This window comes from Trachypithecus francoisi, unplaced genomic scaffold (genome assembly GCF_009764315.1).
Source record: "Trachypithecus francoisi isolate TF-2019V2 unplaced genomic scaffold, Tfra_2.0 Lachesis_group8, whole genome shotgun sequence".
Lineage (NCBI taxonomy): Eukaryota > Metazoa > Chordata > Mammalia > Primates > Cercopithecidae > Trachypithecus > Trachypithecus francoisi.
In genome coordinates, this window is record NW_022681473.1 from 21,592,590 (window position 1) to 21,619,537 (window position 26,948).

The 26,948-nt window shown below is 38.2% G+C and overlaps 1 protein-coding gene across 2 annotated transcripts in view; it reads right to left on the bottom strand.

Moving 5' to 3' along the window:
* Positions 1-8,344: 8,344 nt before the first annotated feature.
* API5 (apoptosis inhibitor 5) overlaps positions 8,345-26,948 on the bottom strand; it is a 31,992-nt gene continuing 13,388 nt past the window's right edge. Inside the window, exons 7-14 of one of the 2 annotated variants that reach the window (XM_033205336.1) lie at positions 26,020-26,124; positions 24,751-24,840; positions 23,751-23,932; positions 22,603-22,696; positions 22,095-22,151; positions 17,463-17,539; positions 16,866-17,002; positions 8,345-10,438 (exon numbers count right to left, since the gene is read on the bottom strand). In XM_033205336.1, coding sequence (XP_033061227.1) covers positions 10,416-10,438; positions 16,866-17,002; positions 17,463-17,539; positions 22,095-22,151; positions 22,603-22,696; positions 23,751-23,932; positions 24,751-24,840; positions 26,020-26,124 — 765 coding nt within the window. In that variant the 3' untranslated portion in view covers positions 8,345-10,415. Of the gene's footprint in view, positions 10,444-16,865; positions 17,003-17,462; positions 17,540-22,094; positions 22,152-22,602; positions 22,697-23,750; positions 23,933-24,750; positions 24,841-26,019; positions 26,125-26,948 lie in introns of both variants that reach the window. The other variant, XM_033205335.1, reaches the window with a different exon arrangement.

A 26,948-nucleotide genomic window follows, 5' to 3' on the forward strand; every position in this document is an offset into this window, starting at 1 on the left:
GAGAGGTCGGCGCTGGAGGAGGAGCAGGAGGAGGAGTCGAGAGGCGTCGCTCGCTGACTATCAGGTTTCCTCCTCCTGGGTTTGGGCGGCCAGGAAGCGCGACGTTCGGCTCTTCTCCCAACTTGGCTTCAGGGATGGAGACCGCTTTTTAGTTATTGTTTTTCTGTGGGTGGTTCGATCTCGGAGCGTGGGAACCGGAAGGGGAGAAAAGCAGTGGCTTAGGTGGAGCTTAAGCAGAAGTGAGAGGAGTCAGTTTTGTTGTTTTTTAAATCTTTGATTTTTCGTTTTATTTCTGGTAAATAGTTGGGGAACAAAAGGTGTGCTTTCGAACCACCTATGGGAAGAGAGGTGTTGCTTTTATTCTTAAAGTCTCACAATACTGGAAGCTTCAGAATAGAGACGGTTGTTAGTCTAGCGCACCGCTGTCCGGTAATGCGAGCCACGTGTGCAATGTAAAAATAGAGGGAAGTTATCCTACTAGTACCTTTTATTTAACTCAGAATACACAAAATATTAATTCAGTGTGGTCGGTACACATCATTGAGGTAGTTTTCTTTTTTTTTTTTTTTTTTACTAAGTCTTGGAAATCGGTATTTTACACTGACAGCTTATCTAGTCATATTTCAGGGGCTTAATAGCCGCATGTGCCTACAGTACTGGTCAGCACAGGTCTAAGCTAGAGGTCTAGGTCTGGAGACCAGAAGCATTGGCATCACCCGGGAGCTTTTAGACATGCACATTCTCGGCTCTTCTCCGTCTCCCTAGCAACCTGCCGAATCAGACTACATTTTAGCAGCAGCCTCAGATGACTGGTATATATATTAAAGTTTGAGACCCACTTCCCTCTAGTGAACCAGCAGGCAGGCAGGTGACAAGCTTGGCTGCCAGCTTCTTGCTAGATACGTCATTTTAGGTCTTTCAAGATTGTCCTCTGTGTTTGTTATTTAAGGTTGGTATGCTTTTGGTTTTCTCCTTGGGAAAAGAAGGATGAAAATATTGTTTAACCACTTCCCTACACAAGTGTATGCGGGAGAGCAATTGCTAAGTGTTTAAACACCACGCTATAGAAATATAGAAACAACCACAGCATTGGTTTTTCTATGTTGTTGTCGTTTTTTCTTCATTCCAGGAACAGCTTTTCTTAAAGGCCTGAAGACTGAACATTCATTTCATTAAAAATATATGGTTTATTTGCTTTTTGCCTGGTACTCTGATAGTCTCTGGGTTTGGAAATGTCACCATTGAGCAGTGTGCAATATAGTGAGATATTATTGGCAGGTTAACAATTAAAATACAGGATAATGGGGGTGTATGAAGGCATATGTACAGGAGAGAGCAACCAACCAGGTGAAAAAAGGCTTGGAGCTCAGATACTGGTTCAGGCAGAATAATAAGTGAAAAGGTGAAGTCAGCCGGGCACGGTGGCTCACGCCTGTAATCCCAGCACTTTGGGAGGACGAGGTGGGTGGATCACGAGTCAGGAGTTCGACCTGGCCAAGATGGTGAAACCCCGTCTCTACTAAAAATATAAAAATTAGCCGGGCGTGGTGGCGGGCGCCTGTAATCCCAGCTACTCAGGAGGCTGAGGCAGAGAATTGCTTGAACACAGGAGGAGGGGATTGCAGTGAGCCGAGATCACACCACTGCACTCCAGCCTGGGAGACAGAGCAAGAATCCGTCTCAAGAAAAGAAAAGGTGAAGTCAGTGGCATGTTGTAAGAGTTTCTTCCTTAGAGTTTAGACATAGGCAACAGGGAGTGTTTCAGAATTTTATTTTATTGTTTGTTTATTTTTTTGAGACGGAGTCTCGCGCTGTCGCCCAGGCTGGAGTATTGGAGTGCAGTGGCACGATCTTGGTTCACTGCAAGCTCCGCCTCCCGGGTTCACGCCGTTCTCCTGCCTCAGCCTCCCGAGTAGCTGGGACTACAGGCGCCCGCCACTACGCCCGGCTAATTTTTTGTATTTTTTAGTAGAGACGGGGTTTCACTGTGTTAGCCAGGATGGTCTCGATCTCCTGACCTCGTGATCTGCCCTCCTTGGCCTCCTAGAGTGCTGGGATTACAGGCGTGAGCCAATACGCCCAGCCTCAGAATTTTAAAATAGAGAAGTGGCAAATGATGGAATCCCTTTGGTCTCAGCAACTTACTTTGGGGGCATAGAGGTCAACCCTCTTTCTTGTGTATAAAGCTGACATCATCATCATCACCTACCATTTCTTGAGTGTTTAATACATCCTGGGTCCTGTACATGCATAGTTCCTATTAATCATCACAACTTACCAAGCTCTGGCTAGTTAAGTAAGTTGGCCAAGATCATATTGCTAAGTGGTAGAGCTCAGGTTTGGACTCAGATCCACCTGACTCTAGATCTGAGAACCTGAAAATGAATGAAGGATAGTGAGGAATTTGAGAAAGTCCCCAGCATCACATATTTTGCTATCAGTAATTTCTTCGACCTTCACAAGTTAACCTCTAAAGGGGTGGAATTATAGCTTCTATAGCTTTATTATACCACCTACCTATTTTCTGTAGATAACTCTTATCTTTTGAGATTCTGTATTAGTTTTCTAATGCTGTGTAACAATTGCCACAAACTTAGCTTAACACATTATCTGACAGTTTCCTTGGGGCAAGAGTCTTCTGGTGTGGTGTGACTGAGTTCTCTGCTCATTGTCACAAGGCTCGTATCAAGGCTTCAATCTCATCTAAGGCTTGGGGGTCCTCAGTCAAGCTCATTCTTCAAGTCCCTGGCAGAATTCAATGAATTGCCATTGTAGGACTGAGGGCTCCATTTTCTTACTGGCTGCTGATTGTGGCCATTAACACTGAGGCTACCCACAATTTTCTGCCATGTGGCTCTCACAATGGCAGTTATTCCTTGAAGGCAAGCAGGAGAATATTTCCACTGCTGAAATCTCTTGAATTCCTCTATTTATAAGCCCAGACTTAAAGGGCTCATGTGAGTTGATAAGGTCTATCTGAATAATATCCGTTTTTATTAACCTCAGATCAACTGGTTAGTAACTTTAATGCCGTCTGCAAAAATTTTGTTTGCCATATAACATTATCTTAGTCCATTTTGCATTGTTATAACAATACCTAAAGCTGGGCAATTTATAAAGAAAAGAGGTTTAATTGGCTTATGATTCTGGTGGCTGAAAAGTCCAAGATTGGGCAGCTGCATCTGGTAAGGGCCTCACATTGCTTCCACTTAGGGAGGAAAGCAGAAGGGGAGTGGGTGTGCATAGAGATCACATGTTGAGAGAAGCAGCAAGAGAGAGAAATCAAGAAAGCCAAACTCTTTAACAACCCACGCTCATGAGAACTCATTCCTGAGAGAGCAAGAACTCACCCCTGCCCCCTGCCCCACCATGAGGGCATTGATCTGTTCATGACAGATCCACCCCCAGTACCCAGAAACCTCCCCATCTCCCAACAGTGCCACATTGGGTACCAAATTTCAACATGAGTTTTGGTGGGCCCTAAGCACATCCAAACCTATAATCACAGGAGTGATATCGTATTCATGTTTTCCCCACACAGTCAAGTTAGGAAATTTCCCCCTTTTCTGCTCTATTAAGGTGAAATAGACAAAAACTGTATATATTTAGTGTACAACATGATGTTTTAATATATGTAGGGGAGATTTTATGAGGGCAAGGACCATTGGGGGTCATCTTAGAATTTTGCTTACCACAGATCCTGACTGCCAAGTACCATTCTTCTAGTCTTTCACTGAACTGTTTTAAGTATCACAGACTAATTTAGACATACTTTTGCTCCTGTTCCCTGCCTAAAATCCTTTCCTCATGCTGCTTTCTCAAATCTATTTAAGATTCAGTTGAAACTCTAGCCTGCAAAAATGTCTGTCAACTTGTTTGCCGCCTCTGAATTCTGTAGCAGTAACATGACAATACTATGCTGCTGTGTGACATTATTTTATAAACTTTGAACAGCCAAACTTGAGTGGTTCTTGCCAAAGTTCTTAGTTCTAATATGGTGAGACCGAATGCTCAAACAGTAAGTCAGGCAAAGCAAATTTTTTACGAATAGGCAGCAAAGATACACAGAAATGGAGGATCCATGGTTAGCTGATCCCATGGCTCAGGAAAGCTGCCCTGGGCAGATAGATAGAGCCTCATCTGCATATACCCCATGTTGCAGCACAGATGAGGGACTCCAAAAACACTTTGGGTTTTATACCCTGGATATGACTGAGATTGCTGAGTACAAGTGTTGCAGAACATCCTGTTTTAGGAAAAATGAAGATATGGCCCAGGTTGTTCTGGAAGCTTCCTCCTTATCTCAGGATGTTGCATTCTCAGTACATTCTGCCTGAAAATAGCAAGCAAGTGGGGGAAGAGTTGGCATGGCCAAGGCCATTCAGGGACCTGTCATCTTGCAATTCTTTAATTACCTACGCTAGCAACTGAGGGCAGGAAGCATTTCCTATACTAACATTTTTATCTTCCTTGGAGCTTCCGTACAAAATAGTTACAGGTTTTTAGCTCCCCCAAATGTAGCATTCCCATTTTGTGTGAATAAAAGTTAAACATCTTAACCTAAATAAAATTGTTCCTACTAATTTTCTACATCCAGATCACTTGTCCCTGTTATTTTATTCTGTTGTTCTGAAATCTGATGTTTCTTTTTTCATTATACTTTTCCTTAGATGAAACTTACAGAAATGCAGGATGGCAGTTGACAAAATTGCTGATATCTCAAATTGTGATTCAATTCTTAGTTCAACAAATGATAGGCAAGTCCCTAACTGCATGTAATTTAGTCTTTGAACATATTTTAGCAAATAGGTCTTTTATTTACTATCACTATAAATCATAGAATTCTTGAAGTTATGAATTAGAATTCATTCTGTTGATAGAATGAATGATCTTTCTGGATTAACTTCCTCCCTTGGGCCACCTTACCTGAAAACTGCAAAGGATTTACATACTGCCTGTTCCTTAGATAAAATATTTAAGATATAAATACCCCTAGGGAGGAGGGTAACACTCTTTACATTCTGTTATCTTTTGCTTTGTAATGAAACCAACATAAGTCTTAGAGATTTAAATTTTAATTCTTAAAACATGATTTATTATTTTTCAGTTTGTTGGACTCAGCTGGGTGTTTCTTCTGCTACTCCTGGTGTTGGCTGGGGTCACTCTTAAGGCTGCATTCAACTAGGAGCTCAGCTGAGGCTGAAATGTTCCAAACTGGTTCCAACACGTCTGGTGCTTTAGTTGGAGTGATTGAAATGACTGGGGGTAGCTGGGCCTCTCTCAGACAAGGTAGTTACACAGGCTTCTTACAGGGTGGCTCAGGGTGCTGAAAGAATAAAAGGAAGCTGCCAGGCTGTCAGAGGGTCAAGGCCCTAGAAGTGTGGCAAAACATCACTTATGCATTCTCCTCATTAAGGAAAGTAACAAGCTTAGCCCAAATTCAAGTGTGGATGGAAACAGACTCATCTTGATAGGAGAAGCAGCATGTTTGAGTAGGAATGGAATTACTGGCATCCTATTACATATAATTAAGTCTTTAAGAGCAATTTTGAATTGATGGGAAGCAGGGTCGGGGGGAACAGGTTGGAAAGGAGCCTGGTTATAGCAAGAAGGGCTTTACGTGTGTAACTCCTCAACATCAATATGCACAGTGAGTGAAGAGGATTTTTTTTTTTTTTTTTTTTTTTTTTTTGAGACGGAGTCTCGCTCTGCCGCCCAGGCTGGAGTGCAGTGGCCGGGTCTCAGCTCACTGCAAGCTCCGCCTCCTGGGTTTACGCCATTCTCCTGCCTCAGCCTCCCAAGCAGCTGGGACTACAGGCGCCCGCCATGTCGCCCGGCTAGTTTTTTGTATTTTTTAGTAGAGACGGGGTTTCACCATGTTAGCCAGGATGGAATGAAGAGGATTTTTTAAAGGGAGGTAGAGGATAACTAATATAGTAATTTCATTTAGAAATCATTTGTCAAATAGATCAGGGAATCTGAAGTATGAGGGCTACCATGGATGAGACCAAGGATTCAAACTCACAGTGACACTAGGGCTGCTCTGAGGATAGCAAGATAGTCATGTTAGGTTTTTATTGATACGTTAGATTTTATATTAGTTTAAGCTTTAGTTTCCATCACACTGATTACAATGATCTCTCTCCTGCTGTCTTTTACCCACCTACTGAGGAAGCACATAGGTGGTCCTGTAACCACCTTGAGAGGAAAGGCATCCCAAGGAGTGTCAAATTTTTTCAGACCTGAATCAGCCAGATAAATGGGCAGAATCAAGGAACCATGATTTTCCAGAGGAAAAATGCCCTAATGTTAGAAGGAGCATGGTGTTAACTGTCAGTTACTGAAAGCAGTTCACTATTGTAGTAGTGGATGAATTTAGGACTTCTGAGGTCAAAGTTAGGAATCTTAGAACTTGGAGATAGCCCATTCTCTAGCACAGCTTGGTACATTCTTAAAAGCCAAAGTGTCCTGCAGATTTTGTTGCCTTGATCTCAAATGCTTTTCCTTGAGGTCTTCATGAGGCTGGCTTGGTATCATTACCCAGGTCTCAGCTCAAATCAATCACTCAGAGGCTTTTTTCTGACCATTCTTTCTATACTAGCTGAAGCACAATAGAATGCTTCAGTATCCTTATAGCACTTACTACTCTGGTACAGGCTTAAGTTTGTCAGGATCTGCATAAGAGTATGTAAACTCCGTGAGTTTGCCTGTTTTGTTCACTACTATATCCTCTAGGCTTGAAACAGTGCCTTCAACTTACTATGAGTTGAAAGCTTACTATGTACAAAACACTGTTCTGGATGTTTGGGATTATGAATCAACTACATGCAAAAATCTTTACTTTTGTTGCATTTTAGCCACATTATATTCTAGCAGTAGGGGACAGATAGGATTAAGGTTAGCTTCAAGGATGTGAAAAAGGAGTTAGATGTGTGGATATAAGGAACAGTGACTACAGGGGACAGCTAGCTAATGCAAGGGCTGTAAGGCAGGAGGATGTCTTTGGCCTGCATGAAGCTAACTGGCTGCGGCAGAGTGAACAAGGGGAAGAATAGCAGCTGAGGTCAGAATTAAAAGCCATGGTAATGTTTTTGATTATTATTTTGAAATGGGGAGCCAGTGAACAATGTCTGGCAGAAAATTAGATGTCTCTTTGCTGCTGTGTTTCGAGCAGATTGTAGAGAGTTAAGTGTAACAGCAGGGAGATCAATTAGGAGGTTATTATGAAACTCCAGGCAAGAAATAATGGGGATACAAATTTGGCATTCCTTAGCTATAGGCCTGGAAGTAATCCCAGCACTTTGGGAGGCCGAGGCTGGTGGATCACCTGATGTCAGGAGTTCGAGACCAGCCTCGCCAACACGGTGAAACCCCATCTCTACTAAAAATACAAAAAACTAGCTGGGCTTGGTGGCGGACACCTATAATCCCAGCTACTTGGGAGGCTGAGGCAGGAGAATCACTTGAACCTATGAGGCGGTGGTTGCTGTGAGCTGAGATCACGCCACTGCACTCCAGCCTGGGCGACAAGAGCAAAACTCCATCTCAAAAAAAAAAAAAAAGCTGTAAGCCTGGATGTGATCACCTTATCCTGATCTACTTAAAATCCAACTTTCAAACACTCACAACCATCCTTGTTGCTACTTCAGGAATACTTTCATCAAGCCTGGCAGTTAAATTACTAAGTTCCAACTTGCTTTGCACATTATCTGAAGATAGAAATGATTTATTTAATGATGATTTGGCAATTATCTGATGTTTTGCTTTGGTTAAAAAAAAAACACACACACAAATCCTTTTTTTCCAGAAGATTATATTAGCTCCTAAAAATAAATTCAAATCAGAACTTTGAGGATCAAAATTAAAGATAATTTACCAAATTATATCAAGACTGAACTCCTTATGGGCCGAGCATGGTGGCTCACGCCTATAATCCCAGCACTTTGGGAGGCCGAGGCGGGCGGATCATGTGGTCAGGAGATCAAGACCATCCTGGCTAACACAGTGAAATCCCGTCTCTACTAAAAATACAAAAAATTAGCCAGGCGTGGTGGTGGGCACCTGTAGTCCCAGCTACTTGGGAGGCTGAGGCAGGAGAATGGTGCGAACCCGGGAGGTGGAGCTTGCAGTGAGCCAAGATCATGCCACTGCACTCCAGCCTGGGCGACAAAGCAAGGCTCTGTCTCAAAAAAAAAAAAAAAGACTGAACTCCTTGAAGGTAGAGAGCAGTTCTTGTCCGTCTTTATATTTTCAGCCTATTGGCACAGTAGAAGCAATCAATCAATGTTAATGAATATCCAAGAATCTGAAGTTACCATAATTATAACACATCAAGACACAAAACAAAATTACAAAAGGAAATTTATTTCAAAAGCATAAGGGGACATTTACATTTAAACAAGGTGATAAACAGGTGTCTTGCAAAAGAAAAAAAAATCCATGGCATTTTTTCATTCAAATTCGGAAGCAAAAATAACCTAAGTTGTGCACTATTGCCTTAGGAAAGGGAAGGGGAAGGGTGAGGGATAAGTGAACAGTCAACTCAGTATCAGACTTGAGAAAGTAAAGTCACTTCTGTGCAGTTTTGAGTTTACAAATATGCTTATAAAGAGGAAAAGTGGTAAAATTATACTTACTGTTCAAATTTATTTAGTTGTAGTCTCAATACAATTTCTGTACTTGAAATGGCTTTGGGCCACTGGCTGATGTATCTCTGAGGTCCAGACTAGCTGGTCGTTTTCAAATGGCAATTTTATATTCCTTTGTTCAGATTCCAAGGGAGTTTAGGTTCAGCTCATGGTCTTTAGGAATGTTTAGAGATTATTGCCACCACTCCATAGCCAAGCTGACCAACTTTTGCTCACTTGTATCATTCTAGTCTTTCAAAACTATTTTCCCCATACACATGTGCAGTAATTCTAATAAAGGAGTTTTGCCTCCTCTGCAGTGTAGAGGTAATGGTAATGAAGACACCTGCATTGGAATCACAAACTATTCCTCAAAAAAATACATCAGACTACTAGAAATGTCATTCAGGCAGTTGTTTTGAATAGCAAACTTGGGGAGGGAAGATTAACTGTGAAACAAAAATATACAAAACATTCAAATGCAGAATAAAGGGTCTATGCTACTAAAAATGCCCATGACATTAAACACTCCACAAACCCCCCATCTGTTGTTTTAACCTAAAAATTCTATTGGCTAACTTATACAATAATTTTGATTAATAACCTGAGAAGTTAAAATCTTGAAAGTGGCAAAAGCAAACCGAGAGAGCATCCCTTACTTATTGGTACCATGTTATCAAGTCACTTTTTCTGGGTAGCCCTGGTTATTAAATCTCCAAATTCTAAATTATACTATCTCTTCCTGTAGAAACCTGTATGTACATCAAATTCAATATTTTGGTTGTATTTCACCAATAGCAACTCCAATTTATCTTTGAAAATGCAGTCTTTATTTTTAGTTTTAAATAACAATAATCATGTAAGTGCAACTGACTTAGAATCCCTTGCTAGTGAGAGTAAAAACCTAAATAACAAGTTAACGGATTCAGCCTCAAAAGGATAATCACCGTGTCAGACTACCCGTTCCTGGAATTTAAAAAGTGATTTATGTTGTGTAGTCAAGTTTCACAGCATGCATATATATATATACACACACACACACACATAGGCTTATGTATGTATGTATATTATACATACACATTTCTATTCAAATAGTAAGATTCCATATTCAAAAGTTTGTATCACAATATATGGAAAAGAATTAAGTAAGCAGTGCAAAGCAACTTACTTTCTCCTAAAAATGTAATGTCATTCCTATATTTTAAGAAAGCTATGTAAGTATTTTGCTTTTATGACATTAGGTAGGAATGCTGCACCACTGCCCAGCAGCTTTATTAAACAATTAAAACAAAATGTTAAGATTGACCATTACTCTTCTCCATATATTGGGCAAAAAACTAAGAGGGAAGAGGAAAATCAGTGACCTTTCAAAACTGATGATCTTTATCAGCAGAACTAGACTGAATTTCATTACATTTTAGAATGAACAGCTCTCAACAACAAATTATCAAGATGTTTAAAAGTAAAAGATTCACAAGTTGAAGTCTGAATAATGATACTGCAAAAACAAGTCAAGATTGCAGACAAAGCATCCAAAAATATCACTGTGGTTTTACCTTGGACACAACCATGGTCTGTTACAAAAGTAGATCATACATACAAAGGTATAAAGAACATTAAGTTTTTAGCTGAAGGCAGCAGTCTGTTTAAAGGGATATCCCCGGCAATCCAATGAGTAGTAGAATTTAAGTATATTAAGCTCATGACAATGCTGAAGAATGCTGATGTCTTACTCAGTAGAGTCTTCCCCGACTACGATTTCCTCGTGTGCCCCAACCTCGGCCACCTCTACTTCCCCTGAAGGCTCCTCTCTGCTCTACGAAAAAGCGAACAAGAGTTTAGGTCTTGTTTAGGATTTCATGGTACAGCAAACACAGAAGAAATGTAGCTCGTAACTCTGAATACAGCAGTAGGCCCTATAAGAACAGAACTAATATTCTGCTATTCCATCTACAAATTTAGCCTGTACATAAAACAAGAGCAACATATATACTGAAGTACATAAGGCAAGGTACCAACTACATTTGTGATAGTTGCTTAATTAAATGTATCCCAGTAACAAAGTTGTTTCAAGGTGATGTTACAATAACTACACTTTTTTTTGGAGGGTCTTGCTGTGTTGTTCAGGCTTGAGTGCAGTGGTGCGTTCACAGTTCAGTTCACCATAACACTGAACTGGACTAGAGTGATCTTTCTGCCTCAGACTCCCCAGTAGCTAGGTCTACAGATGCACACCACGTTTTTTTTTTTTTTTTCTTTTTCTTTTTGTAGCGACGGGGTCTCATTATGTTGCCAGGTGGATCTCAAACTGCAGGCTTCAAGGGATCATCCTGCCTCAATGCTGGGACTACAGGTGTGAGCCACTGTGCCCTGCCTGTACACTTTTTTAAAAACTTAATTATTCAAATTCACAAATAATAATTCTACATATTCATGGGGTAGCATATTTTGATACAAAGAATGTATAGTTATCAGCTCAGGGTAACAAGCATATCTATCATCTCAAACACCTATAATTTCTTTGTGTTGGGAATATTCACTATCCTCCTATTTGAAAGTATATATTAACTATAGTCATGCTATAGTGGTACAGAACACTAGGACTTATTCCTATGTTATTTTGCATTCTCCCTCAAATCTGTCCCTATCCTTTCCTTCCCCCTATCTTCTCAGCCTATAGTATGTGCTGTCCTACTTTTTAACTTCTATAGGATTAACTTTTTAACACTTCCACGAGGGAGAACATGCATTAATTTTCCATTGCTGGCTTATTTCACCTACTATAAAGTCCTCCAGTTCCTTCCCTGTTGCTGCAAATGAAAGGGCATTTTTTTTTTAATGGCTGAATAGTATCCCATTGTGTATAATACCACATCTTGTTTATCCATTCATCTGCTGATGCACCTGTTGATTCTGGGTTGATTCCATGTCTTGGCCAATGAATAGTGCTACAGTAAACATGGGGGCGCAAATGTCTGACTTTTACTTTTAATCACATTTACATATGAGTAAATATGTAAATGAGAAATATCTTCACTGAACTTCCAAACTTCCTCATTGTGGTTTTGATATGCGTTACCCTGATGCTTAGTCGTGTTTAGAATTTTTTCATACATTGGCCATTTGTATGTCTTCTTTTGAGAAATGTCTGTTCAGATCCTTTGCCCATTTTTAATCTACATTTGTTTTGCTATTAAGATGTTTGAATATCTTCTATATTCTGAATATTAATCCTCTGTTGGATGAGGAGGTTACAAATATTTTCTCCCATTCTGTAAGTTGTCTTTTCACTGCTGATGGTTTCCTTTGCTGCAGAGAAGCTTTTTAATTTGATATGATCCCACTGGTTTATGTTTTTGTTGCCTGTGGTTTTAGGTCTTAGTCATAAAATCTTTTCCCAGACCAATGTCCTGAAGTGCTTCTCCTGTTTTCTCTTATGGTAGTTTTATTGTTTTAGGTATTACATTTAGGTCTTTGATCCATTTTGAGTTGATTTTTGTACAGGGTGGGAGGTGGGGATCTAGTTTCATTCTTCTGCATATATGGATACCCAGTTTTCTCAGCATGATTTACTGAAGAGACTATCCCTTTTTTTTGTCCTTCCAATAAGTGCTCTTGCTACCTTTGTAAAAAATCAGTTGGCTGTAGATACGTGGATTAATTTCTGGTTCTCTGTTCTGTTCCACTGGTCTGTATCTATTTTTATGCCATCTAGTATCATGCCGTTTTGGTTACTACATCTTTGATTTATATTTTGAGATCTGGTAGTGTGATAAATCCAGCTCTGTTCTTTTTGCTCAGGATTGCTTTGGCTATTTGGGGTCTTGTGGGTCCATATAAATTTTCAGAATTTTTTTTAGTGGCAATTTCTCTGAATAATGTCATTGTTATTTTGATAGAAGTTGTATTGAATCTGGAGATCACTTTGGGTAGCATGGTCATTTAAAATATATTAATTCCTCTAATCGATGAGTGTGGAGTGTCTTTCAATTTGTTTGTATCCCCTTCAATTTATTTCCTCAGTGTTTTGTAGTTTTCCTTGTATAGAAACCTTTTCCAGGCCGAGCGTGGTGGCTCACACCTGTAATCCCAGCACTTTGGGAGGCCAAGGCGGGTGGATCATGAGATCAGGAGACTATTCTGGCTAACACAGTGAAACCCTGTCTCTACTAAAAATACAAAAAATTAGCCGGGCGTGGTGGCGGGCACCTTTAGTTCCAGCTACTCAGGAGGCTGAAGCAGGTGAATGGTATGAACCTGGGAGGCGGAGCTTGCAGTGCGCCGAGATGGCGCCACTGCACTCCAGCCTGGGCAACAGAGTGAGACTCTGTCTCAAAAAAAAAAAAAAGAAACCTTTTCCATTCTTGGTTAATTTATTCCTAGATTTTTTTTCATAGCTATTATAAATGGGATTACCTTGATTTCTTTTTCGGCTAGTTCACTGATCATGCATAGAAATGCTACTGATTTTTGTATACTAATTTTGTATCTTCTAACTTTTCTAAATTTATCAGTTGTATGAGTTTTTTGGTAGAGTCTTTAGTTTTTATATATATATATATATATATATATATATATAACATCATGTCATCTGCAAAGAGAAACAATTTGACTTCTTTCCAGTTTGGATGGCCTTTATTTCTTTCTCTTGTCTACTTGCTCTGGCTATGACTTCAGTAACAACTTCTTAGTTCTTTATTTTATTGTCTATCATTACTAAAGGTAACTCATATAACTATGAAAAATAAATTATCAATTTCGAAAATCAGGTTAGACTGAAAAATGTCCCTCTGAATGCAATAAATATGCAATTTTTGTTTTGATCACAGTATTTCACGCAACTGGACTCTCACAAATGTAGATCTAAGTGCGGAGTTTTTTTCACTGCTTTACCAGCTACATAAGCTTCTCAGAGTACTGCCAAAAAGGTGCTATGTGTGTATGTGCGTCTGAGTGTGTTTCAGCTACTGATACAAACTAAGCATATCTTTTGCTGAAACATCAAGTCACTTGTGTTATACAGTAGAACAAGTCTCTCTGATCCATTAGTCAGTCACTTTTATAGCCACAAAGGTGTCGTCCCCGTGAAGAAAACTGATTGAAGTTATCAACAAGGCTGGACTTTTAATCATATGTAAATGAGATCAAATCTCTTCATTAACTTCTAAACTTCCTCATTATAGCAATCTTGTTAGCAGCAATAGAGAGAGCTTGGTTTTGCTGTTTTTGATCCACAATCTTGGAGGCTTGAAAAATACCTTTTCAGTCAATATTGCAATAAATTATTTTGCCATTATGTCTTATTAGGGTGATGTCTTGATTTCTTTTTTTACCCCCCTTTCTGCAGAAAGAAAAGTAATTCAGTTCTAAGACAGGAAACTCAATGGACCTTTCCCCGATTTGGCTAATATTTATCTGTATAATAGAATGGGTCTAATTCAAAGTCACCTTCTTATGCCGTGACACAATTTTACAAGTTGATTAGTATGCAAACCATTTGAAAATGAAATCATTATATTTATTATCCTAGTGAACACATTCAGAAAATCAGAGGTGGTTTCTCCAATGGCCAATAAGCTCCCAGAGACAGATGCAGTAACTACGGGGGCATTAAGGTAGGGCAGTAGCCTTTTGTGGGCCATGATTTCTACATTTATGACTGTTCAGACTTAGAGCCACATGTGCAGATGCCTGCACATTTCACCCTACCATACTCATTATTCACACCAACACACTTACTGTCATAGATACCATTATTAGCTTTAAGCCAAAAGACTACTACAGTCCACTCTTTCAATTTTAGTATCAATTTGGATTACCCTCTATTCAGCTGTACCTAATGAGGAAATTAAATACACTGTATGAAGGTACTATTTGATTGACGTAATTATCTTTTGTATATTGGCTAATGCTTTTTTACCTCCAATTGATACAGCCATTTCTATAGTACAGAGATTCACCAAATTTTCTTCTTTTTGAAGAGTTTCATCCTAAAAATACTTCTGCATTTTCATGATTTTTTCAATGGTTTCAAGCTTACATTTTTTTTAACTCACTGCTCCCAGTTTAAATTAAACTTTAAGGATTATTTTTATATTCCAAAAAGTAAAGAACACAAGTCACAAAATGTAGAACATTTAGTACTTTTAGGTTACTGGGGGAACTTTGTGCACTGGAAGGAAAACTAAACGTGGGTGTATGTTTATGAATGCACTGGGAAGTTGAACTAATTTGTGAGAACCAATACCATGTTTGTAAAGCAAAAAACAGAGATACTGGTTAGTAAAGCAATAAACTTGGATACTGAGAACTGCTTTCATTTCAATAGGTGAAATAAAGTCAAGCAAATGCTTCAGATTTTGTTGTGAGAATACCTATGACCTGATCACATTAAATTCTCAAATGTAAAATAATTGCAGAAATTCATTGTTCTTTCCAATAAGAAGAGTCAGATTTTAGTTTGCTTTTGCATGTTTGCTTTGCCCTTCTGTTATTTTGAAGACTGGGAATAACTGAAGTAGTGACTCCTGGATTTTTGTCTTGAGTAAAACTTAGATTATGTTTTTCACATTGACAGTTTTTTTTTGTTTCTTTTTAAAACATTGTATACAATCTAAAGTGTCAGATTTTTCACATTCTTTTTCCACAAGCATTATATCACCTGATTCTCACTATTGAGCAGGCAATGAGTTTCACACAATAGAATCCTCATGTAAAATCAAATTGACTTGCCCAATAAAAAGTACAATTCTTGTATTGCCACAGCTCTTGATTACTTTCATTAAAGCCACATTCTCCCAGTAAGTGAGATAACTGTTGATTTTAAGAACGGTACTGTTAGACACATTAAATCATACAAGTGACAGAGAACGTGATTCAACCAAGTAACAGAGAATCCTTTCCCCTTACAAAATACTTTCACAAATATTGTTATTAGAAGGCTGTAAGAGATGTTACTTCATTTTCAGATAAGAGGCAAGGAGATGCACATTTACATACTGTTATGTAAGTAAAACAGTTCAGTGATCATCCTTAAAGATGTCTCAGAGTCTGGAGGGGAAGGGTTCATGTTTCAGTCTAAAATTGGCTTTCTATAATGTTTGCTCAAACATTAGAAGAATTCAACTGTTACAGAAGTAATTTACTATTAAAATTATCTCACCTTGGAAACAAAATTACAGGTATGGTTCAGAATCTACTTTTTTTTTTTTTTTTATTTTAAGAGACAGGGTCTTGCTTGGTCCTGCAGGCTGGAGTGCAGTGGCACCATCATAGCTTACAGCAGCTTTGGCCTCCTGGGCTTCAGCGATCCTCCTGCCTCTTGCCTCCTAAGTAGCTGGGACTACAAGTGCGTGCCACCATACCCAGCTAATTTTTAAATTTTTTTGTAGAAATGGGGTCTTGCTTTGTTTCCCCAGACTGGCCTCAAACTCTTGGGCTCAAGTGATCCACCCACCTCGGCCTCCCCAAAGTGTTGAGTTTACAGGTGTGAGCTACCACGCCTGCCTAAACTTTGTCTTCTTAAGCAAGGTAAGGAACTGACCTGATATTTCTCTCCATTCTTTTAAAAAAAAGATCCATGAGGAAATAAGCTAATGAGAGATAAACTTTACTTTTGATTCAATAGCCGTAGGAGAGGATGGACTGGTATGAGGCTCTCCTGGCTCTAATGACTAAAGGGTTTTAGGAAGCACTGATAGGAGGATTGCATTCTGGGTAGAGGAAGAGACTGCAATAGAACACATCTTCCTTGCTAGATGATGCCTGAACATGACTCCACTTCTGTGACTTCTTTTCAACTAGCTACAGAAGATGGGAGTATAGGCAGCAAGCTGACAACGTCCAAGAAAGAGCATTCATACTAATCTCTCTCAGAAGCTATACCCATCCCTGAGGGAGAATGCACAGAATGCCTTGCCTTGAAGCTGAACTGGGAAAGCATGGAAAGAATGGTTCGGTCAACTTCTTTTGTTTCTGTTGGTTCCTCTGAATACAAGAGGCATATTTTTCTTTAAGTGCTTACTGTTTAATGTTGCATGCTCAATACAGTGAGCCCACAAGGGTGAATGAGAGAGGAATGGGATAAATCGTTTCCTCAACAGCCCTAGTTCTCCAAGCTAATTCAGAAAAGTCATTGGATAGAACCATGACACTGTATATAATTACTAATTAAAATAAAGTACAACACAATTTCTGCCTAATCTCCCATATTGCTTGTACCCAAACGGAAACGCTCACCATAATTAAAGTTGCCCAAATTACTGCTATATTTCCCACTGGGAGGGTTATAAATCTGCCTGGCATCTCTTTTTGGTCCTGCTGAAGATTTCTTGGGTGGTGAACCTGAAGTCGTATCTTCACTGGCTCTCTTTTGCCTGTAACAATAGGAAGAACAGCAATTAAAAAACATTGTATTATGCCAAAATCTATCAATACATTTATAATTTAGCATATCACTTATGAAAGACATCCTAAAGAGGATAATCTCATCAGAAAAAAGGAATTAACATTTGATGTCATCAAATTAACCATAGTTTGGTTATGCAGACAATGTCAGAAGGCATTTACAAGGCTTTAAAATAATCTGAAATATGTAGCTTCATAGACTTACATGCAAGTGACTCACTTTATAAAACGTGTCAGAAAAAAATCGTTTTGTTACAGGAATACAAGTAAGGCCGAAAGTTCCAGGGTTGCCTCCCACCAGTTTATTTTACAAATACTGAAATCAGATTTTTATATGAATCATTTAACACTGTACCCTTTTGAACAGTAAATGTAACTACTGAATTAAGTTTTGGTAATACTCAAATCTCTTTTAAATATATTTCTTACCCAATCTCAACCTTTTGTACAGGTTTCCAGGATAGTGTTACTGTGCTCTTATAAGAAGGAGGAATGTGGAAGAGATCCTGGAGAGACAAAAATCAGACAAGAATTCTAATGTATTTGTTGGTGGCAGGGAGTGGTGGTGAGGGTAGGAAACGAAGACAGATCTTAAAGATTAAATTTAGGAGACAGAGCTTACTGCAACAGAAAATTAAACAGGAACAATTTTGTTTACAAATCACGTCTATTACCTCATTAACATAACTTTGTGCACATAACAAACTGTAGTGTAGCTAATTTTTTTCTAAATGTCAGTATACACTTCAGGATAAAATATATCAATATTTATCCACTTTAATAAACAAAGTCAGCAAATAAATTTTGTTTTGGTTTGTTTTTGCACAGATGCAGTCACCATGGTGCTTTAAGGAAAATACAATGGTGCAATCTGCACGTGCTTTTGCAAATTTTTAAGTCGTTCAAAATTAGAAAAAAATCTAAAGCTTTACTGCCAGCACCATAGGTAAAGTAAAAACAAACAAAAAACCACTAAAGCTCTGGCTAACCATGTTTCCCCCGCCCTAGGAAATATCTGTAAATTATTAATAAGGCAAAAAAAACCCCTGTAAGATTTAAATACCGAATGATCAATGTGCTAGGAATGCAAATGTTTGCTGAATGTGTTAAAATAACCTGGAATTCAAATAATCTAACCTCATAATATCCTCACAACTGAATAAACTGCTAAACACATTTATTCTTAGTAATACTTCTTACCAGCTTTACCTTGATTTTTGTATATAGGTAAAATTAAATAAAAGTAAACTTTTCTCCCAGTTAAAACTAATAAAAAAATCATCCCTGGTATATAAACTTAAGTCCAGTGTACTATATAAATGTAGGGAATTGGCCAATGTAACATGCTTTGAATAAAAAATGCTTGAGATTTCTAACTGGAGTGATTTTGCATATTATAATGTTAACTGAAAAAGGGACCACATGAAGAGGAAAGGACAAATCTTCACTTATAAACATGTTAAATCTCAGATGACAACAGGAAAATGGTGTATAGTTTGGGGATTCATTAAAATCAAAATGAAGTTATGAAATTAGATGAGTCTGCCTGGTAGGTAAAGACTGCAAAAAATGTCAAGGATGGATTAAAACATACCTATGTTCTCCCTAAAACCAAAAATTTATGATGTCACGTATTTCTACCCTACTTAAAAACATTTCAAGATTTTCAGGTAAGGCACTTGTGATATTATGTGATATATACAGTTTGCCCACTGTGTCCATGGTTCCTGCATCTGTGGATTCAAGCAACTGTAGATGGAAAATACTCAGAAAAAAATTGCATAAAATTATAAAAAAGCAAAACTTGAATTTACTATGTTGAATCCTTGAGAATGAAGTGATGTGTAGGTACTGTATCAGGTATGTAAAAATAAAATTTAAGCTTCTCCTAAATTTATTATACCAAGGGGAGAAGTTAACTCTTGGAAACTGACTCATAACATAGCTGTTTTCTTCTCTGATGCATGACTGTTGCCTTCCTGACCTCCCTGTTGAGATTGCATGAACCAGAGTCTACTCTTTACTTAAACCTAGACTAAATGAGGGAGATAGAGACCACTGTGACTATTACCTCTTTAAAATAAAATGTTAATACCCTTAGAGTGTAATCAATAGTAGCCAATCATATATCTATCTGTTAGCCTTTGTATGGAAAATGTCATTCTTTTTAGCACCTCAGTTTATGCCTGTATCAGTTTTTGCCCATATAAACAATCCTCATTTTTCCCCATACCAGGAGCACTGACCAGCATTCTTTGGTGTAATTCTGCTCGCAGATGGCCAATCTCACACTTTGTACCTGAATAAACTCTTTTAATTGGACCCTGGGACTTTTAATTATTTTAGGTTGATAAGTATGATAAGTAATCTAGAGATGCTTTAAAGTATAGGGGAGGGTTTGTGTAGGTTATATGCAAATACTATGCCATTTAATAAGGGTTAATCTGAGGGTTTTGGTATCCGGGGGGCCTGCAACCAATCCCCCTTGGATACAGAAGGACTGTATTGACTGCATTTTGGTTTCTGTCCATGATTCCTGGCTTATAGCTCCAATAATTCTTGAAATTTCCTAAGTGACTAGAGCAATATGATTATCTTTTGCTAAAACATTTGGCCCTTTGTTATTGTTTCCTGAAAAGCTCCAGAGCAATAAAGGTGAAAGGCAATCTTTTATTTTTAACAAGCATCTTTCAACCACATCTGAGTTTATTTTAATAAGGTGATTTTTGGAAAGTCCCTAGATAACCACAGGATGAGGGAGGTAACTGCCTGGGGAACCTACCACATACTTGTAGGGTTGGAACTCAGTCCAGCCCCACCTCCACGGAGGACAGAGGGGCTGATTTAACACCAATAAAGGTCTATCTATCACTGATGGCCAATGATTTAATCAATCATGCCTATGTAATGGAGCTTCCATAAAAACAGAAAAGGACTGTGTGTGTGTGTGTATGTGTGCGTGTATGAGAGTGAGGGGTGTTGGGTGTTCCAGGACGGAATATGAACAAGAACACATCCACGTGCTGGGAGAGTAGATGCCCCAACTCCACGGGGATGGAAACTCCTGCACTCAGGACCCTTCAAGACCTCTCCCTATGTATCTCTTCATCTGGTTGTTCATATGTATCCTTTATAATAAACCAGTAAACATAAGTAAGTGTTCCCCTGAGTTCTGTAAGCTGCTCTAGCAGCTTAAGTTTGGTTAAATTGTGGGAACCCCTATTTATAGCCAGCCAATCAGAAGCATGGGTAAAACAACTTGTAGCTTGCAACTGTCATCAGAAGTGGTCTTGTGGGACTGGGCCCTCAACATGTGGAATCTGATGCTACCTCTAGGTAGATAGTGTCAGGACTGAATTGGAGGACACACAGCTAGTATCCACTGCACAACTATTTACTTACTTGATGTAGGGGAATAACCTCCACCCATCTGGTGTTAGAAGTGCATTGTGAGTATAGCAGGAGAAACTGACTTTCTTCCTACATTCACAGAGCACTCTACACACAGGTTGCTGGCCCTATTCATCTCTCTTTCCCCATATCTTCCTTTAGATAATTTACAGATTCCTGAAAAGAACATTTTCTCATCTGCATGCAGGTAATAAGCATTTGCTAAGTTTAAAATGTTCTTAACACATTGTATCTTCAACATAGACTTGTATCAGCGGTTCAAATACAGTCAAATCTCACATTTTTATATATGAATTTACTATGCAAAATAATTACTTATATTTAAGATTTGTAATAAATGGCAGCTAGTGGAAACATTTCCTTAGGAGATTAGTATAATACTCTTACCTCTTCTGTGTTTAATGCCTTTTCACTTTTCTACTTGGCACTATGATACTCCTTCCTCAACATCTAATCAGAGCTGCTTTTTCTCAAATGCTTCCCTCTCTCTCCTGACACAAACTGCAGTTGACCCTTGCACAACTTGGATTTGAACTACATGGCCTCACTTATACGCAGATTCTTTCCAATAAAAGTTGCACCTAGTGTGCCTGCCTCTCCTTCTACCTCTTTTGCCTGCTACCCTGAGACAAGACCAACCCCTCCTCTTTCTCCACCTATTAAATGTGAAGATAACAAGGATGAAGACCTTTGTGATAATACACTTCCATGTATTTTCTCTTCTTTATAATAAAACTTTTTTTCTGCAGCTTTATTGTAATATAGTATATACTACATATACAAAATGTGTTAATTAACTGTTTATGTTATTGGTAAGGCTTCTTGTCCACAGCAGGCTATTAGTTTTTTAAAATGATTTTTTATAAAGCCAGTCAAATTTAGCAGTGGGGTGGGGGTTGTATACCAATTTTGGTGATGATAATGTTAATAAGTTCTGATAACCCACTACCATTGTACCAGCCAGTGGTTAAGTTTTGGGGGAGTCAAAAGGAATGCATGGGGTCGGTATCCCTAAGCCCTTCATTATTCAAGGGTCAACTATAATTATTCCATATCATTTTTACATTAGCTTTAAGACATACTAGTCCCAATTTTTGTTACTGGCAGGTTACGTGCTGTAGGTGTTACAAATACCGTTTCTTTTTCCCATCTGGCACAATACAATTAAGCTGTAATTGTATTGTATAATACAAGTGATGGCTACTTTTTGATTTTTTCTGGTTCTCTCAGGTTATTATTTTATTTAGGCTAGCAGATACTTGGGAAGGGTAAAGAGAATCGAAAAGTAATTATGGCTTAATGGAAAGGTATACCCTAGCCTACAGTACAGAAAGCTCTCAATTTATTACGTAGTCAAGTTTATAAAAAAACAAACATAGCAAAACATTTCATTGTGCTACACACCACATGTCCATTCTTAAGAGTAAGCAAAACAGGGATTTACTGGCCACTCAAAGGAACCCAATAGCATTAAGACCACTAGAACTTAAGTCACTGAAATTTCTTAGACTGTATCTATCTGTTTCAATGCTTTGAGATAGAAGTTTGCAAGCCTCCCTTTGTTGGAAGTATCTTATGTAAAACTTTAAAATAAATAAATGTATGATTTTGTGGTAACTGCAGAAATGTCACTTGCTATTACAGACTTACCTTGATTAAAACATTGATATTGTTTGTTATTTTCAATGCAACGACTTTAATCTTGTTCTGCAAAGGGAAAGGAAAATTAAGACAAACTGCCAATAATTTCTATGAGGCGTAATCCATTCTGACACAGAACTAGAGCAATTACACTTCTCTATCAGAATCACTTGTACAGTCTTTACATAATTCCTTGGTTTAAATCTGTAGATAATGTGTATTCCTATTGCTTGACTCTAAACAAATCTAGATGTGGCAAAGAAAGTAAATAATGTGTTTTCCCTTGACAGGTTAGAATGTACCTAAAAAATGAGTAAGGTCACATACACATAGAAGTTGTTTTAAAATAAATCAGGTTAAGTTATAGGAACACAACGAAAATCTAAAATATTTCATTAGGACTGGGATGAAGACTGTTAAATTAGGTGAGATAAGGGAAAATGAAAAACTCCCAACACAAGTCTATAGAGTTTTGTATGGAGCTAGCAGTTTATGAAATGTGAGCCAGTATTCTTACCTCTTCTGTTTTTAAGGCCTCACCCGTTTTACCCTGGAGAGCTAAGCGAAGTTGTCTGATATAAACTTGCAGGCCCCGTGCAAAGTACTGCAGCCTAAATGAAAACGTATTTGTTAATTAGCAATTCATCACTTCAATTTTGTTTTTAAACTCAATCTTATACTATAGCAAAATGATCCTAAGTGCAGAAATGGCTACATGACCAATAAATTAAAGAACAAAATTTTAAGTTGCTTCTGATCAAGAGCTTCATCAAGTATCAAACTTCTGCCTTACCACATGGTAGAGGATAGTAACAGGTAACACAATGGCTCAAGCATTTCAAAATTTAAGATGTGAATTTGTTAATGGAACAATTCAATAAGCAGTCTCTTTGTGAAAACTACTTATATTGACTTCTCCAGGGCTGCTGCTCCAGATATTATTAATAACAGCAGCTACAGTTTACTAATACCTACTACTTGCCAGGCACTGTGCTAAAAGCTGTACATTCATTGTCTTATTGAATTCCCACAACTCGATGAGGTAGGTACTATTATCATTTAACAACTGAGAAAAATTTGGGGGGAATAAGAGATGTTAGGGTACCTGCTCAAGATCATAAAACAAGTAGGAAGAGCTAGAGTCCTTTATCCCCCATGGATTTGTTAAGTCATTTCTGTCTTTTTTTTTTTTAAGTTTGCTTTTACTGTTCCTTTTTTTAGAGATATGATCTCATCGGCCAGACAGGAGTGCAGAGGCATGACTGCAGCTCACCGTAACCTCGAGCTCCTGGGCTCAAGTGAGCCTCCCATCTCAGTGTTGCAAGTAGCTGGGACTAGTGGTGTGTCACCATGCTCTGCTAATTTTTTTAAGTTATTTTTTATAGAGATAGGATCTTACTATGTTGCCCAGCTGGTCTCAAACTCCTGGCGTCAAGCAACCCTCCTGACTTGGCCTCCCAAAATGCTGAGACTACAGACGTGAGCCACCGTGCCTGGCTCACTTCTGTCAAATGTTTACAAACATGTAATCTGAACCCTCCATTCTGTACCACTGGGGTAAGGCAGGATACAGAGAAAGCTCTCATAGAACAAAAGCAAAACCCAAGGAACTTCAAGATAGCTACCACCTTTGCCAAGGATTGAGCCACCTCAATCATGTATCACCTGATTTTGAAATCTTTGAGCTTTTCTGCATTCAGTTTGGCTGTTAAGAAATCTGGAAGTTTTCGGCCCAACTGGTGAAAACTGTACAACAAACATTCCACATAACTGAACTGTAGCTTGGGTTCCTCATTACCAGCATTCTCTCCATTTTCTGCTTCTTCTGGAGGGAGGGGCATGTATTCCTAAGAGAGAAAAATATACAGATGTTTGCAATCTGCTCTACATATTCGAATTATAAACAGATGTTCAGGGAATTATAGTGCATGTTTTTAAGACATAGAGCATTAAAAACTACCAAAACCAGACACTTGGATTTCTTTTTAACTTACTGGATCAACTCTCTAGCCTGTCAATGCTCCATATTAACCTGTTACAGCTGCTATTATTAATAATGAAAATTAATGTAGCTATCATTTATTAGGCACTTACAGATAAAGGCACTGATGCCCTGAGAGTTAGAGTAACCTTCCCATGGTAACAAAGTTAATAAACTAAAGAGCCAGAATTCAATCTAGGTTTGACATCAAATGTTGATGCTCTTAACGACTATACTATGCTTACTACAAATATCTTTTCTGAACATTAGTCCATATTAAGTACTGACTCATTACAAGCAAAGTGCTGCCAATGGCATTCAGTATTAGTGCTGTAACAACCCAGTAAGTTACATCTGGACGAGCATCAGATGTTGATGACTCAATTCATGCTAAGGACCTAATGCTTATCACTGTGTTAATTATACAAATACATCAAATAAGAAAATCACTCAGTGATGCTGCTAATGATTTTATCAGACAGCCTATTTTCTCCCTAATTATAAGAAACACCAAGATTAAAATAAAGTAGACAACAACATGTGGCCTAAGAAGCTAACAATACTTGTTAGGATTACTGTTTAACTGAAATTTCAAAAACTGGTTCTTGTAATCTAGAAATTAATACTAAATTAGACTTTGAGCTATATACTGACTATCCCATAAGGAAAGGAAAAAGTTCTTACCAATAACTTATCAAATAGTTTCCTTAAATTTGTTTCTAGTTTTTCCATGTCACCACAAAATGAACTCATCTCCGCCAACAATTTCAATACCTAAAACACACAATTCACTATTACTGTTTTTTTGAATAAGCAAGGGTTATAAAATGAGAGTAATTCTAGATAACGATTTAAGACTTTACTTATTTTCAATTATGCTTTTACAGAATTGTTATAACATTTGAAATGGAAGAAAACCTTAGAGATGCAGCCCAACATTTTACTGTGAAGGAAAGTAAAGGTCAGAGATTATGTGGCTCGACAAAGTCACAGGGAGTAAGTGGCTGGGCAGACCCTAAAACCCGGATCTCATGATTTCCAATATATCTGTGAGAAGAAGTATGGAAAATAATACATATGACACTTTCTGCTACAGGTTAACGATAGTGCTAATTACAAGGCAAAAAGATAAATATATTAACTATAAAGACACACTAGTAAGAACTCTCAACAGCTAAGAACTAATTACTCATGGTTAAGGTGGGCCTCATTTCCTATTAAATTTAGTCTCTGGATATTTACTCAAACTATTAGTAATGACCACTATTCTCAAGGTTCATTCCCGCATTTCCCAATCCCAGTCTGATAGGCCTAGCCTAGCACATTTGAAGCAAACTACCTTGCCAGTGCACAGTGAGATTCTTCTCTATCCCAAAGACCTATGAGGGAAATGGCACACGCATTTCCGTATTTCAGTCCAATTCAATAATCACTAATGGGTGCTTGATTCAAAATCAAGTTTTGTGCCAGATTCTGGGGATACAGAGGTGAATCAGGTTAAAGGTAGGGAGAGATTATAAACAAATGTAAAGTATTACAGATGCTGTGAAAAAATGTTTATATACATTACGGTTGAGATACAAAGGTGGGAGGAGTAGTGAATTCTATTGGAGAAGAAGGAATAAAGGATATTTTGTGTTAATCCAGTTTAAAATTGGCTCTATCAGTTATGGATACAAATGGATGAATTAAACACCTTATTTAAAAATATTAAGGCTACAGAGGTAGAGACCGACTATAAAAACTACAGGCAGTGCTTTCCCACTGCAGCAAACCTTAATTGAATCCATGAAGCAGTCCTAACGCAATTAATTCTGGTCTAGGGAGATTACTGGCTGGCCATTACCAGACATTTAAATTGCTCCCTCTGAAATCAGATCTAAGTTAGTGGTTTACATTTTTGTTAAAATATAAGAATGCCTTATCAGTGCTAAAGCTGAAATTTTTGCTTACCTCCAACTGTATATCAAGACCTTCCACTGGGGTAGTCAAGGTACTGAGGTTAGGGAGAACCTGCTCACAGAAATATGTCACAAACCTTGTGGAATGGACATTTTTCTGTAAGAAAACGAAGAAAATGCATTGTCAAAAAATAAATATTTGCTCAACTATTATAGGAGAATTTCATTCAATAAATGCTGAGTGCTATAGCATCAAGTATTCTGACTATAAATACAATATAGTGCACACCCCAACATGCCCCAGATATAACCTCAATAGGTGAGCTACGAAGGGGCTTCAGTAAGTTCATGGAAAAATGTAATTAAAAGACAAAGAATAAAAAATATAAACTTTATTTATCAACATAAGCTCCATCAAGGTTAAGACACTTTTGCAGGCAATGATATCAGTCATCCCAGAGAACTGAGGGTCCTAGGAACTTAACTATGTCAATGCAGTCTTTTTATACGATTAACTAAAGAAATGTGGGTGCCCTTTAACGATGTGTTTAAGATTAGGCAACAAAAAGAAATCAGAAGGGCCCAAATAAGGACTTTAAGGTGGATGCCTAATGATTTTTCATCAAAACTCTTAAAAAACTGTCCCTGTTTGATAAGAGGAATGAGCAGGAGCACTATGGTGGTGGAGGACTCTGGTGAAGCTTTCCCAGGCGTTTTCCTGCTCAATCTTTGGCCAGCTTTCTCCAAACAAGCTCATAAAAAGCGTTATTCTTTAGCCCTCCAGAACGTCAACTAGCAAAATGTCTTCAGCATCCCAAAAAACTGCTGCCATAACCCTTCCTCTTAACTGGTCTCTTTTTGCTTGGACTGGGCCATTTTCACCTCCTGGTAGCCATTGCTTTGACTCTGCTTTATCTTCAGAATTGCACTGTGAAAGCCATGTTTCAACTCCTGTTCCCATTCTTCAAAGACATGCTTCAG